This window comes from Salvelinus namaycush, chromosome 18 (assembly GCF_016432855.1).
Source record: "Salvelinus namaycush isolate Seneca chromosome 18, SaNama_1.0, whole genome shotgun sequence".
Lineage (NCBI taxonomy): Eukaryota > Metazoa > Chordata > Actinopteri > Salmoniformes > Salmonidae > Salvelinus > Salvelinus namaycush.
This window is the reverse complement of record NC_052324.1, coordinates 39,369,611-39,385,507: the sequence shown is the minus strand read 5'-3', so window position 1 is coordinate 39,385,507 and position 15,897 is coordinate 39,369,611. Positions and strand designations below refer to the sequence as shown.

The 15,897-nt window shown below is 47.6% G+C and overlaps 1 protein-coding gene across 1 annotated transcript in view; it reads left to right on the top strand.

Moving 5' to 3' along the window:
- Positions 1-15,897, top strand: part of LOC120063427 (anthrax toxin receptor 2-like) — a 147,005-nt gene that overhangs the window by 52,113 nt on the left and 78,995 nt on the right. Inside the window, exons 10-11 of the mRNA XM_039013797.1 lie at positions 1,680-1,758; positions 6,536-6,631. Coding sequence (XP_038869725.1) covers positions 1,680-1,758; positions 6,536-6,631 — 175 coding nt within the window. The remainder of the gene's footprint in view (positions 1-1,679; positions 1,759-6,535; positions 6,632-15,897) is intronic.

The window sequence follows — 15,897 nt, the reverse complement described above, 5'->3', positions numbered from 1 at the left end:
AATGTGTTCCACAATACCAGTCAAAGCCAAGTCACAGACACGGCCCCTCCTAAATGTGTTCCACAATACCAGTCAAAGCCAAGTCACAGACACGGCCCCTCCTAAATGTGTTCCACAATACCAGTCAAAGCCAAGTCACAGACACGGCCCCTCCTAAATGTGTTCCACAATACCAGTCAAAGCCAAGTCACAGACACGGCCCCTCCTAAATGTGTTCCACAATACCAGTCAATGCCAAGTCACAGACACGGCCCCTCCTAAATGTGTTCCACAATACCAGTCAAAGCCAAGTCACAGACACGGCCCCTCCTAAATGTGTTCCACAATACCAGTCAAAGCCAAGTCACAGACACGGCCCCTCCTAAATGTGTTCCACAATACCAGTCAAAGCCAAGTCACAGACACGGCCCCTCCTAAATGTGTTCCACAATACCAGTCAAAGCCAAGTCACAGACACGGCCCTTCCTAAATGTGTTCCACAATACCAGGCAAAGTCACAGACACGGCCCCTCCTAAATGTGTTCCACAATACCAGTCAAAGTCACAGACACGGCCCCTCCTAAATGTGTTCCACAATACCAGTCAAAGTCACAGACACGGCCCCTCCTAAATGTGTTCCACAATACCAGTCAAAGCCAAGTCACAGACACGGCCCCTCCTAAATGTGTTCCACAATACCAGTCAAAGTCACAGACACGGCCCCTCCTAAATGTGTTCCACAATACCAGTCAAAGCCAAGTCACAGACACGGCCCCTCCTAAATGTGTTCCACAATACCAGTCAAAGCCAAGTCACAGACACGGCCCCTCCTTAATGTGTTCCACAATACCAGTCAAAGCCAAGTCACAGACACGGCCCCTCCTTAATGTGTTCCACAATACCAGTCAAAGCCAAGTCACAGACACGGCCCTTCCTAAATGTGTTCCACAATACCAGTCAAAGCCAAGTCACAGACACGGCCCCTCCTTAATGTGTTCCACAATACCAGTCAAAGCCAAGTCACAGACACGGCCCCTCCTAAATGTGTTCCACAATACCAGGCAAAGTCACAGACACGGCCCCTCCTTAATGTGTTCCACAATACCAGTCAAAGCCAAGTGGACAGGAACAAAAACATGAGGCGTAGTGTTTAAAAAAAAAAACGACATACATCCATCATTTAAGTATTGAGTGTGGAAATAGAAAAGGCGATATAAAGTTTGAACAAGGGGGGGGGTTCAGGCGATTTAAATTCCAGTACCATACTAGCGGACAGTAGGACAGAGAGTCAGGCGGCAGCTCATCTGTTGGAGCCGCAGGAGAGTAGAAGGCCCGAGGCAGAGCCCAGGGCGAAACCAACTGCACAGAGAGAACACACACATACCTTCATCCCCCACACACACAGCCAGGCGAACAATCAGACCAGACAATAGACAGTGTTTTACATATTTCTTAATTTTTGGGGGGTGGGGGGGGGGTTGATTTCAGGCATTTCAGTCGTTCCGTTTCCTGCTTAAAGGCATGGTAATTGGATCTGGCATAATGGACATACGGAAATAGCTCTGCCGTTCATCACTAGGGTTTTAATTGCGCCATTTTGAACTCGTTCCCCTCGTGAAGAATAAGTCATACACAGGCCCCTCCCCCCTATTCAGGGCTATTGTGGTGTTAAACAGTGTGTGTTGTGCTTGTCTTTCTAGGTCCATGGATGTCCTGATAAGTCTGAACCATGGAAAGTCATTTATCCTTAGTGCCTTCACCATCTACGCCACAACATGTGTGAGTTTTACATTGTCCAATATCTGTTAACAAAAGGGTAAAGTAATACAGTCTATATTTATCTATACCTTGTGTATAGGTAGAATACACGTACTTTACAAACTGAGCCACACGGGACACATGTCCTATGTGCATACCTCTGACTCGTCTATTCGGTCTAACATTTGACCTCTGACTCGTCTATTCGGTCTAACATATGACCTCTGACTGGTCTATTCTGTCTAACATATGACCTCTGACTGGTCTATTCGGTCTAACATTTGACCTCTGACTGGTCTATTCGGTCTAACATTTGACCTCTGACTGGTCTATTCGGTCTAACATATGACCTCTGACTGGTCTATCCGGTCTAACATATGACCTCTGACTGGTCTATTCGGTCTAACATTTGACCTCTGACTGGTCTATCCGGTCTAACATATGACCTCTGACTGGTCTATTCGGTCTAACATATGACCTCTGACTGGTCTATTCGGTCTAACATATGACCTCTGACTGGTCTATTCGGTCTAACATATGACCTCTGACTGGTCTATCCGGTCTAACATATGACCTCTGACTGGTCTATTCGGTCTAACATATGACCTCTGACTGGTCTATCCGGTCTATCCGGTCTAACATATGACCTCTGACTGGTCTATTCGGTCTAACATTTGACCTCTGACTGGTCTATTCGGTCTAACATATGACCTCTGACTGGTCTATTCGGTCTAACATATGACCTCTGACTGGTCTATTCGGTCTAACATATGACCTCTGACTGGTCTATTCGGTCTGACGTATGACCTCTGACTGGTCTATTCGGTCTAACATATGACCTCTGACTGGTCTATTCGGTCTAACATATGACCTCTGACTGGTCTATTCAGTCTGACATATGACCTCTGACTGGTCTATTCGGTCTAACATATGACCTCTGACTGGTCTATTCGGTCTGACATATGACCTCTGACTGGTCTATTCGGTCTGACATTTGACCTCTGACTGTTCTATTCGGTCTAACATATGACCTCTGACTGGTCTATTCGGTCTAACATATGACCTCTGACTGGTCTATTCGGTCTAACATATGACCTCTGACTGGTCTATTCGGTCTAACATATGACCTCTGACTGTTCTATTCGGTCTAACATATGACCTCTGACTGGTCTATTCGGTCTAACATATGACCTCTGACTGGTCTATTCGGTCTAACATATGACCTCTGACTGGTCTATTCGGTCTAACATATGACCTCTGACTGGTCTATTCGGTCTAACATATGACCTCTGACTGGTCTATTCGGTCTAACATATGACCTCTGACTGTTCTATTCGGTCTAACATATGACCTCTGACTGGTCTATTCGGTCTAACATATGACCTCTGACTGGTCTATCCGGTCTAACATATGACCTCTGACTGGTCTATTCGGTCTGACATATGACCTCTGACTGGTCTATTCGGTCTAACATATGACCTCTGACTGGTCTATTCGGTCTGACATATGACCTCTGACTGTTCTATTCGGTCTAACATATGACCTCTGACTGGTCTATCCGGTCTAACATATGACCTCTGACTGGTCTATTCTGTCTGACATATGACCTCTGACTCGTCTATTCGGTCTAACATATGACCTCTGACTCGTCTATTCGGTCTGACATATGACCTCTGACTGGTCTATCCGCTCTAACATATGACCTCTGACTGGTCTATTCGGTCTGACATATGACCTCTGACTGGTCTATTCGGTCTAACATATGACCTCTGACTGGTCTATTCGGTTTGACATATGACCTCTGACTGGTCTATCCGCTCTAACATATGACCTCTGACTGGTCTATTCGGTCTGACATATGACCTCTGACTGGTCTATCCGCTCTAACATATGACCTCTGACTGGTCTATTCGGTCTGACATTTGACCTCTGACTGGTCTATTCGGTCTGACATTTGACCTCTGACTGGTCTATCCGGTCTAACATATGACCTCTGACTGGTCTATTCGGTCTGACATATGACCTCTGACTGGTCTATTCGGTCTAACATATGACCTCTGACTGGTCTATCCGGTCTGACATATGACCTCTGACTGGTCTATCCGGTCTAACATATGACCTCTGACTGGTCTATTCGGTCTAACATATGACCTCTGACTGGTCTATCCGGTCTAACATATGACCTCTGACTGGTCTATCCGGTCTGACATATGACCTCTGACTGGTCTATTCGGTCTGACATATGACCTCTGACTGGTCTATTCGGTCTAACATATGACCTCTGACTGGTCTATTCGGTCTAACATATGACCTCTGACTGGTCTATCCGGTCTAACATATGACCTCTGACTGGTCTATTCGGTCTAACATATGACCTCTGACTGGTCTATTCGGTCTAACATATGACCTCTGACTGGTCTATCCGGTCTAACATATGACCTCTGACTGGTCTATCCGGTCTAACATATGACCTCTGACTGGTCTATCCGGTCTAACATATGACCTCTGACTGGTCTATTCGGTCTAACATATGACCTCTGACTGGTCTATTCTGTCTAACATATGACCTCTGACTGGTCTATCCGGTCTGACATATGACCTCTGACTGGTCTATTCGGTCTAACATAATGACCTCTGACTGGTCTATCCGGTCTAACATATGACCTCTGACTGGTCTATCCGGTCTAACATATGACCTCTGACTGGTCTATCCGGTCTAACATATGACCTCTGACTGGTCTATCCGGTCTAACATATGACCTCTGACTGGTCTATCCGGTCTGACATATGACCTCTGACTGGTCTATTCGGTCTAACATATGACCTCTGACTGGTCTATCCGGTCTAACATATGACCTCTGACTGGTCTATCCGGTCTAACATATGACCTCTGACTGGTCTATTCGGTCTGACATATGACCTCTGACTGGTCTATTCGGTCTAACATATGACCTCTGACTGGTCTATTCGGTCTGACATATGACCTCTGACTGGTCTATCCGGTCTAACATATGACCTCTGACTGGTCTATTCGGTCTAACATATGACCTCTGACTGGTCTATTCGGTCTAACATATGACCTCTGACTGGTCTATCCGGTCTAACATATGACCTCTGACTGGTCTATCCGGTCTAACATATGACCTCTGACTGGTCTATCCGGTCTAACATATGACCTCTGACTGGTCTATTCGGTCTAACATATGACCTCTGACTGGTCTATTCTGTCTAACATATGACCTCTGACTGGTCTATCCGGTCTGACATATGACCTCTGACTGGTCTATTCGGTCTAACATAATGACCTCTGACTGGTCTATTCGGTCTAACATATGACCTCTGACTGGTCTATCCGATCTGTCATATGACCTCTGACTGGTCTATTCGGTCTGACATATGACCTCTGACTGGTCTATCCGGTCTAACATAATGACCTCTGACTGGTCTATTCGGTCTAACATATGACCTCTGACTGGTCTATCCGGTCTAACATATGACCTCTGACTGGTCTATCCGGTCTAACATATGACCTCTGACTGGTCTATCCGGTCTAACATATGACCTCTGACTGGTCTATCCGGTCTAACATATGACCTCTGACTGGTCTATTCAGTCTGACATATGACCTCTGACTGGTCTATTCGGTCTAACATATGACCTCTGACTGGTCTATTCGGTCTAACATATGACCTCTGACTGGTCTATTCGGTCTAACATATGACCTCTGACTGGTCTATTCGGTCTAACATAATGACCTCTGACTGGTCTATCCGGTCTAACATATGACCTCTGACTGGTCTATCCGGTCTAACATATGACCTCTGACTGGTCTATTCAGTCTGACATATGACCTCTGACTGGTCTATTCGGTCTAACATATGACCTCTGACTGGTCTATCCGGTCTAACATATGACCTCTGACTGGTCTATCCGGTCTAACATATGACCTCTGACTGGTCTATCCGGTCTAACATATGACCTCTGACTGGTCTATCCGGTCTAACATATGACCTCTGACTGGTCTATCCGGTCTAACATTTGACCTCTGACTGGTCTATCCGGTCTAACATATGACCTCTGACTGGTCTATTCGGTCTGACATATGACCTCTGACTGGTCTATTCGGTCTAACATATGACCTCTGACTGGTCTATTCGGTCTGACATATGACCTCTGACTGGTCTATTCGGTCTAACATATGACCTCTGACTGGTCTATTCGGTCTAACATATGACCTCTGACTGGTCTATCCGGTCTAACATATGACCTCTGACTGGTCTATTCGGTCTGACATATGACCTCTGACTGGTCTATTCGGTCTAACATATGACCTCTGACTGGTCTATCCGGTCTAACATATGACCTCTGACTGGTCTATCCGGTCTAACATATGACCTCTGACTGGTCTATCCGGTCTAACATATGACCTCTGACTGGTCTATCCGGTCTAACATATGACCTCTGACTGGTCTATCCGGTCTAACATATGACCTCTGACTGGTCTATTCGGTCTAACATAATGACCTCTGACTGGTCTATCCGGTCTAACATATGACCTCTGACTGGTCTATCCGGTCTAACATATGACCTCTGACTGGTCTATTCAGTCTGACATATGACCTCTGACTGGTCTATCCGGTCTAACATATGACCTCTGACTGGTCTATCCGGTCTAACATATGACCTCTGACTGGTCTATCCGGTCTAACATATGACCTCTGACTGGTCTATTCGGTCTAACATATGACCTCTGACTGGTCTATTCGGTCTAACGTGTATTTTTCTCTCCCTGTGTCAGTCGGACGGCTTGGCTGTAGCCATAGTGTTCCTGCTGCTGGTGTTACTGGCAGCGTTAGCAGCGGCGTGGTGGTTCTGGCCTCTCTGCTGCACTGTGGTGAGTCTTACAACGCGGTCTATAACATAATAACATAAAACACTGACACATTTATAACATACAGAAGTGGTCCTGCTCTGGGGTTAATTTACACATTTATAACATACAGACATTTTTTTATATTTAACTAGGCATGTCAGTTAAGAACAAATTCTTATTTTAAATGACAGCCTAGGAACAGTGGGTTAACTGCCTTGTTCAGGGGAACAGTGGGTTAACTGCCTTGTTCAGGGGAACAGTGGGTTAACTGCCTTGTTCAGGGGAACAGTGGGTTAACTGCCTTGTTCAGGGGGAACAGTGGGTTAACTGCCTTGTTCAGGGGCAGAACGACAGATTTTGTTTACCTAGTCTGCTCGGGGATTCGATATTGCAACTTTTTGGTTACTAGTCCAACCCTCTAACCACTAGGTTACCTGCCGGTTCTGCTCTGGTGGTTAATTTACACATTTAAAACATACAGGAATGGTCCTGCTCTGGCTGTTAATTTGTATTAAAAAACACAGAACATAATTGAAATGTTTTGTCATGCGCCAATTTGTTGAGTAAGTTTGACGCTACTAAAATACTACTTCTTTACTCTGGTAAGTTGTCTTTGTGTATTTTGTAATATACTCCTCAATGTGTCCTTCCTGTGTCAGCAAGCTGCAGACTCGACTGTCAGCAACTTAAACAACCACTGTAAACTCTAATGTCCCTCTTAACTACAAGTCTCTGTTTCAACAGACGATTGTATATCAATGAGAATGAACTGTATAAATAAAGGTTTACATGACAGCGTAAACACAGAACCTGTCTGACTCTGGAAATGATCCGTGTAAGTAAAGATATGCCAACCCAGTCTAAGCCTTAGCCAAAAGCCGTTACTATAACCATGCCCCAGCATCAGCCCTCCCTGTGGGATGACGCCAGGTAAACTCCACCATCACGGACAACCCAGTCTAAGCCTTAGCCAAAAGCCATTACTATACCCCTGCCCCAGCATCAGCCCTCCCTCCCTGTGGGATGATGCCAGGTAAACTCCACCATCACGGACAACCCAGTCTAAGCCTTAGCCAAAAGCCGTTACTATAACCATGCCCCAGCATCAGCCCTCCCTCCCTGTGGGATGATGCCAGGTAAACTCCACCATCACGGACAACCCAGTCTAAGCCTTAGCCAAAAGCCGTTACTATAACCATGCCCCAGCATCAGCCCTCCCTCCCTGTGGGATGATGCCAGGTAAACTCCACCATCACGGACAACCCAGTCTAAGCCTTAGCCAAAAGCCGTTACTATAACCATGCCCCAGCATCAGCCCTCCCTCCCTGTGGGATGACGCCAGGTAAACTCCACCATCACGGACAAGCCAGTCATGAATGGTTGTGCTCGTGCCAGCCATGCTCTGCGGTCTCCACATTGTTCAAGAGCTCAGCTGAGTTGAGGTGATTGGCATTGGCAGGCAGCCAGCTCCACTGTTAAACTCTTCTTCACCCCCCCGTTTTACCTCATACTGCCTGCAAAGAGCTGCACAGCACCACAGAGGAAGAGGCTCGAACAGAAAGGGAACAGGAAGTAGTAACCATAGCGATAGATATATGTGTTCTATTTAACTCTCAGATCTTTACCACATCCTGTATCTGGAAACAGTAGAGCCTGTTTAGTGTCGTGTGGCTCTGCTCTTCCAGGAAGCACTTCTCTTCTTCTTTTTTTTTGCCGCAGATTTTTCTATTCCCCATCTCGTGTTTCGTGTTATGATGGTTTGTTCGGTTGATATTAAATATCGGTTTCCTCCTTTGTGGGGAGTTTCAATATGTTTTTATGGAAGCTCATGGATTCTCAGTGCTTTGTCATTAGCATATCAACCCCCCCCCCCCCCCCCCCCTCCCGCAACCCATTTCACGTCTTCCTCTCTCCATTTAGAAAAGCCCACAGTTTACAGATGATGGTTTCAGGACATATATAATGCCTACAGGATGGTATGTCCTTTGACCCCCTCTGTCCCCCTCTTCTATATGGGAACCCTGACAAACAGAAATATACCATCACCAAAACCATCACCAATACCATCACCAATCACCAATACCATCACCAATACCATCACCAATACCATCACCAATCACCAATCACCAATACCATCACCAATACCATCACCAATACCATCACCAATACCATCACCAATCACCAAAACCATCACCATTACCAACACCATCACCATTACCAACACCATCACCATGACAATCACCAATACCATCACCAATCACCAATACCATCACCAATACCATCACCAATACCATCACCAATCACCAATCACCAATACCATCACCAATACCATCACCAATACCATCACCAATACCATCACCAATCACCAAAACCATCACCATTACCAACACCATCACCATTACCAACACCATCACCATGACAATCACCAATACCATCACCAAAACATCACCAAAACCTTCACCAATACCATCACCAATCACCAACACAATCACCATTACCATTACAAACACCATCACCAATCACCAATACCATCACCAATACCATCACCAATCACCAATACCATCACCAATACCATCACCAATTACCAACACAATCACCATTACCATTACCAACACCATCACCAATCACCAATACCATCACCAATACCATCACCAATCACCAATACCATCACCAATACCATCACCAATCACCAATACCATCACCAATACCATCACCAATTACCAACACAATCACCATTACCATTACCAACACCATCACCAATCACCAATACCATCACCAATACCATCACCAATACCATCACCAATACCATCACCAATCACCAATACCATCACCAATCAGTATCACCAACACCAACAGTATCACCAGCAGCAGCCTCCAAATAATAAATAATACTGCCAATAATAATGTCATAATTATATGCGTCACCTCTCTTCGTCCAGGATGAGATGGAAGCATATTTTGGAAAACTAACAAAGACATTGCAATGTAAAGCCCCTGCAGCATGTCTGGCTGGGGATGTGTTTGTCTTGGTGTTGGAGCTGCTGCTGCTCTCCATCAGGGACCTGGGGAGAGGAGGAGAGAGGAGGGGGGGAGGGTATAGGAGGGGAGGGAGGATGGGGTGGGGGAGATGGAGAGGAGGAGGGGAGGGGAGAGGAGGAGAGAGGGAGAGGAGGAGAGAGGAGGAGGGGGAGGGGGAGAGGAGGGGGGAGGGGAGAGGAGGAGAGGGGGAAGGGGTAGAGGAGAGGAGGAGAGGAGAAGAGGGGAGAGGAGAAGAGGAGAGGGGAAGAGGATGAGGGATAAGGGAGGAGAGGGGGTTGGGAGAGGAAGAGGATGAGGAGGAGAGGGGAGGAGAGGAGTGGAGAAGAGGAGAGGTAGAGGAGGAGAGGGGAAGAGGATGAGGGATAAGGGAGGAGAGGGGGTTGGGAGAGGAAGAGGATGAGGAGGAGAGGGGAGGAGAGGAGTGGAGAAGAGGAGAGGTAGAGGAGGAGAGGGGAAGAAGATGAGGGATAAGGGAGGAGAGGGGGTTGGGAGAGGAAGAGGATGAGGAGGAGAGGGGAGGAGAGGAGTGGAGAAGAGGAGAGGTAGAGGAGGAGAGGGGAAGAGGATGAGGGATAAGGGAGGAGAGGGTGAAAGGAGAAGAGGGCATTTGTGTGGGTTGTTAATATTTCAACACCCAGTCTGTCAGGTTTCAGCTGGTTTCAGAGTCACAACAGTCAGGATGAGGCGGTGAGGATAGGTTGGGATGAAGACAGGATCACACACACACGCACACACGCACGCACGCACGCACGCACGCACGCACGCACGCACGCACGCACACACACACACACACACACACACACACACACACACACACACACACACACACCATCTCCTTCCCACATGGAACCTTGCCGGGCACGCGGTCATGCAAACTGTGGTGCTGGTGGTGAATTAAGCCTTTATTTATGTTTATAGGAAATAAGCACACAGAGCTACACCCCTCTCTCCTACCCTGATTAAACTACACCCCTCTCTCCTACCCTGATTAAACTACACCCCACCTCCTACCCTGATTAAACTACACCCCACCTTCTACCCTGATAAAACTACACCCCTCTCTCCTACCCTGATTAAACTACACCCCTCTCTCCTACCCTGATTAAACTACACCCCACCTCCTACCCTGATTAAACTACACCCCTCTCTCCTACCCTGATTAAACTACACCCCTCTCTCCTACCCTGATTAAACTACACCCCACCTCCTACCCTGATTAAACTACACCCCACCTCCTACCCTGATTAAACTACACCCCTCTCTCCTACCCTGATTAAACTACACCCCTCCTCCTACCCTGATTAAACTACACCCCTCTCTACTACCCTGATTAAACTACACCCCACCTCCTACCCTGATTAAACTACACCCCTCTCTCCTACCCTGGATAAACTGCACCCCTCTCTCCTACCCTGATTAAACTACACCCCTCTCTCCTACCCTGAATAAACTGCACCCCTCTCTCCTACCCTGATTAAACTACACCCCACCTCCTACCCTGATTAAACTACACCCCTCCTCCTACCCTGAATAAACTACACCCCTCTCTCCTACCCTGATTAAACTACACCCCTCTCTCCTACCCTGATTAAACTACACCCCACCTCCTACCCTGATTGAACTATACCCCTCTCTCCTACCCTGATTGAACTACACCCCCTCTACCCTGATTGAACTACACCCCTCTCCTACCCTGATTGAGCTACACCCCTCTCGTCTACCCTGATTGAACTACACCCCATCTCTCCTACCCTGATTGAACTATACCCCTCTCTCCTACCCTGATTGAACTACACCCCACCTCCTACCCTGATTAAACTACACCCCATCTCTCCTACCCTGATTGAACTATACCCCTCTCTCCTACCCTGATTGAACTACACCCCTCCTACCCTGATTGAACTACACCCCCCCCTCCAACCCTGATATGAACTACACCCCTCCTTCCTACCATGATTGAACTACACCCCTCCCTCCTACCATGATTAAACTACACCCCTCCCCTCTCCCCTGATATGAACTACACCCCTCCCCTCTCCCCTGATATGAACTACCCCCCCCCCCCTCCTACCCTGATATGAACTACCCCCCTCCCCTGATATGAACTACCCCCCCCTCCTACCCTGATATGAACTACCCACCTCCCCTGATATGAACTACCCCCCTCCCTCCTACCCTGATATGAACTACCCCCCCTCCTACCCTGATATGAACTACCCCCCCTCCTACCCTGATATGAACTACCCCCCCTCCTACCCTGATTAAACTACCCCTCCCCACCCTCCTACCCTGATATGAACTACCCCCCCTCCCCTGATATGAACTACCCCCCCTCCCCTGATATGAACTACCCCCCCCCCCCCCCCTCCTACCCTGATATGAACTACCCCCCCTCCCCTGATATGAACTACCCCCCCCCTCCTACCCTGATATGAACTACCCCCCTCCCCTGATATGAACTACCCCCCCCCTCCTACCCTGATATGAACTACCCCCCCCCCCTCCTACCCTGATATGAACTACCCACCTCCCCTGATATGAACTACCCCCCTCCCTCCTACCCTGATATGAATTACCCCCCTCCCTCCTACCCTGATATGAACTACCCCCCCTCCTACCCTGATATGTACTACCCCCCCTCCTACCCTGATATGAACTACCCCCCCTCCTACCCTGATATGAACTACCCCTCCCCACCCTCCTACCCTGATATGAACTACCCCCCCTCCCCTGATATGAACTACCCCCCCCTCCCCTGATATGAACTACCCCCCCCCCCCCTCCTACCCTGATATGAACTACCCCCCTCCCCTGATATGAACTAACCCCCCCCCCCTCCTACCCTGATATGAACTACCCCCCTCCCCTGATATGAACTACCCCCCCCCCCCTCCTACCCTGATATGAACTACCCCCCCCCCCCTCCTACCCTGATATGAACTACCCCCCTCCCCCCCCCTCCTACCCTGATATGAACTACCCCCCCCCCCCCCCCCCCCCCTGATATGAACTACCCCCCCCCCCCCCCTGATATGAACTACCCCCCTCTCCTGAATCTGTTGTTTTAATCAGTTTTTCATACAGGGATGTATGTGTGTTGTGGTGGGCTTAAAGACACAGAGCACAATATAGCTTTCTGTCTTCTATCACGTGGATGACGAGTGAGAGAATATGGCGCTGCTGTCACTCAGGAACAGAGGGTCTGCTGGGAAAGAGGCTTGAATAGTTTCTCTCCTGCTATGCCCTCGACCTGTCTCTCACCTCTTGTTATTATGCGGTGTTCAATATTTCCTGTCAGATCGTGCTAAACTTTAATGTGTACAGTAGATCCTAAATGGAATCCCATTATGTGTAATCGTTGGCTATGTGAACATCCCTAAAAATCATTACCTTCAGCATTTCTCTCAAACAGGTTTAATTTGTTCCTAATGAAGTGCATGCCAGGATAAGCTGCTGAAACAGCTTGACTCATCATGGAGGGTTTAAACAGCTTGACTCATCATGGAGAGTTTAAACAGCTTGACTCAGTATAGTGGGTTTTAAACAGCTTGACTCAACATGGAGGGTTTCAACAGCTTGACTCAACATGGAGGGTTTAAACAGCTTGACTCAACATGGAGGGTTCCAACAGCTTGACTCAACATGGAGGGTTTAAACAGCTTGACTCAACATGGAGGGTTTAAACAGCTTGACTCAACATAGTGGGTTTTGAACAGCTTGACTCAACATGGAGGGTTCCAACAGCTTGACTCAACATGGAGGGTTTAAACAGCTTGACTCAACATGGAGGGTTCCAAAAGCTTGACTCAACATGGAGGGTTTAAACAGCTTGACTCAACATGGAGGGTTTAAACAGCTTGACTCAACATAGACGGTTTAAACGGCTTGACTCAACATGAAGGGTTTTAAACAGCTTGACTCAACATGGAGGGTTTAAACAGCTTGACTCAACATGGAGGGTTCCAACAGCTTGACTCAACGTGGAGGGTTTAAACAGCTTGACTCAAAATGGAGGGTTTTAAACAGCTTGACTCAACATGGAGGGTTTAAACAGCTTGACTCAACGTGGAGGGTTCCAACAGCTTGACACAACATGGAGGGTTTAAACAGCTTGACTCAAAATGGAGGGTTTAAACAGTTTGACTAAACTTGGTGGGTTTAAACAGCTTTTCTCAAAATGGAGGGTTTAAACAGTTTGACTCAAAATGGAAGGTTTAAACAGTTTGACTCAACATGGAGGGTTTAAACAGCTTGACTCAACATGGAGGGTTTAAACATTTTGACTCAACATGGAGGGTTTAAACAGCTTGACTCAACATAGTGGGTTTTAAACAGCTTGACTCAACATGGAGGGTTTAAAATGGGGATAAAATTAATGGGATTAACATTAGCAATTCCAATTGGACAATTAACAGAGAGGGTCATATGGTTATGATGCCGTGAGTGGCTGTGATTGGTCAAGGGAACCTGGTGTTTGTTTTGCAGCTTTGGGCCTGATCAGGCTAAATGTCAGATGGTTAAGTATTTAGTATTTATTGGTATTTATTAGGATCCCCCATCCACTAAAATCCAGCAACACATGCACGCACACACGCACACACACACACACACACACACACACACACACACACACACACACACACACACACACACACACACACACACACACACACACCAGATGGTTAAGTAACCAGAGACATAGCTAGTTTATGAATTACTGTGCGAGCACCGCATGCTTCCGCTACGCTTGCTGTTAGCGTCCTGTCCCTGGCCACATCTGTTTGTCTGGTAGTTAGAGAACTACACAGCCACGTCCTGTAACAGCAGATCCACAGTCATTTGTATAATGCTTTATTTATCCCACAATATGTCCTGGAAATCTGCTGCATAATTACTTAATAAAAGGAGCTAATCCGCGAACGTACGGTCTGCCTAAAATGACGTTAATCATTCTACAGTGTAGAGCTGACAGACAGACAGGAAGATAGACAAACTCACAGACGTGACTGGATTTGAGTCAAAGAGCATTTAATTAACCCTAATTGATTATTTTGTCATTAATATAATGACAACAGTACATTAGCTGCATTAACAGGAGAGGTGGGTATAACTGCACCGGAGTCACAGCCACTGTCACAGACAGGACAGGTCTGCTAGTCAGTCAATAGTCACAGACAGGACAGGTCTGCTCGTCAGTCAGTAGTCAGTAGTCACAACCACTGTCACAGACAGGACAGGTCTGCTAGTCAGTCAATAGTCACAACCACTGTCACAGACAGGACAGGTCTGCTCGTCAGTCAGTAGTCAGTAGTCACAACCACTGTGTGTGGTGTTTGTGTGTCTGTGTGCTGTGTGTGTGTGTTTGTCTGTGTGCGGTGTATGTGTGTGTCTGTGTGCGGTGTGTGTGTGTGTGTCTGTGTGGTGTGTGTCTGTGTGCGGTGTTTGTGTGTGTGTGTGTGGTGTGTGTCTGTGTGCGGTGTGTGTGTGTGTGTGTCTGTGTGCGGTGTGTGTGTGTCTGTGTGCGGTGTGTGTGTGTGGTGTGTGTCTGTGTGCGGTGTGTGTGTGTGTGTGTCTGTGTGCGGTGTATGTGTGTGTCTGTGTGCGGTGTGTGTGTGTGTGTGTGTGCCTGTGTGGTGTGTGTCTGTGTGCGGTGTTTGTGTGTCTGTGTGCGGTGTGTGTGTGTGTGTGTCTGTGTGCGGTGTATGTGTGTGTCTGTGTGCGGTGTGTGTGTGTGTGTGTCTGTGTGCGGTGTTTGTGTGTCTGTGTGCGGTGTATGTGTGTGTCTGTGTGCGGTGTGTGTGTTTGTGTGTCTGTGTGCGGTGTGTGTGTGTCTGTGTGCGGTGTGTGTGTGTGTGTGTCTGTGTGCGGTGTTTGTGTGTCTGTGTGCGGTGTGTGTGTTTGTGTGTCTGTGTGCGGTGTATGTGTGTGTCTGTGTGCGGTGTGTGTGTTTGTGTGTCTGTGTGCGGTGTGTGTGTGTGTGTTTGTGTGTGGTGTGTGTCTGTGTGCGGTGTGTGTGTGTCTGTGTGCGGTGTATGTGTGTGTCTGTGTGTGTGTTTGTGTGTCTGTGTGCGGTGTGTGTGTGTCTGTGTGCGGTGTGTGTGTGTGTGTTTGTGTGTGGTGTGTGTTTGTGTGCGGTGTGTGTGTGTGGTGTGTGTTTGTGTGCGGTGTGTGTGTGGTGTGTGTTTGTGTGCGGTGTGTGTGTGTCTGTGTGCGGTGTGTGTTTGTGTGCGGTATGTGTGTGTCTGTGT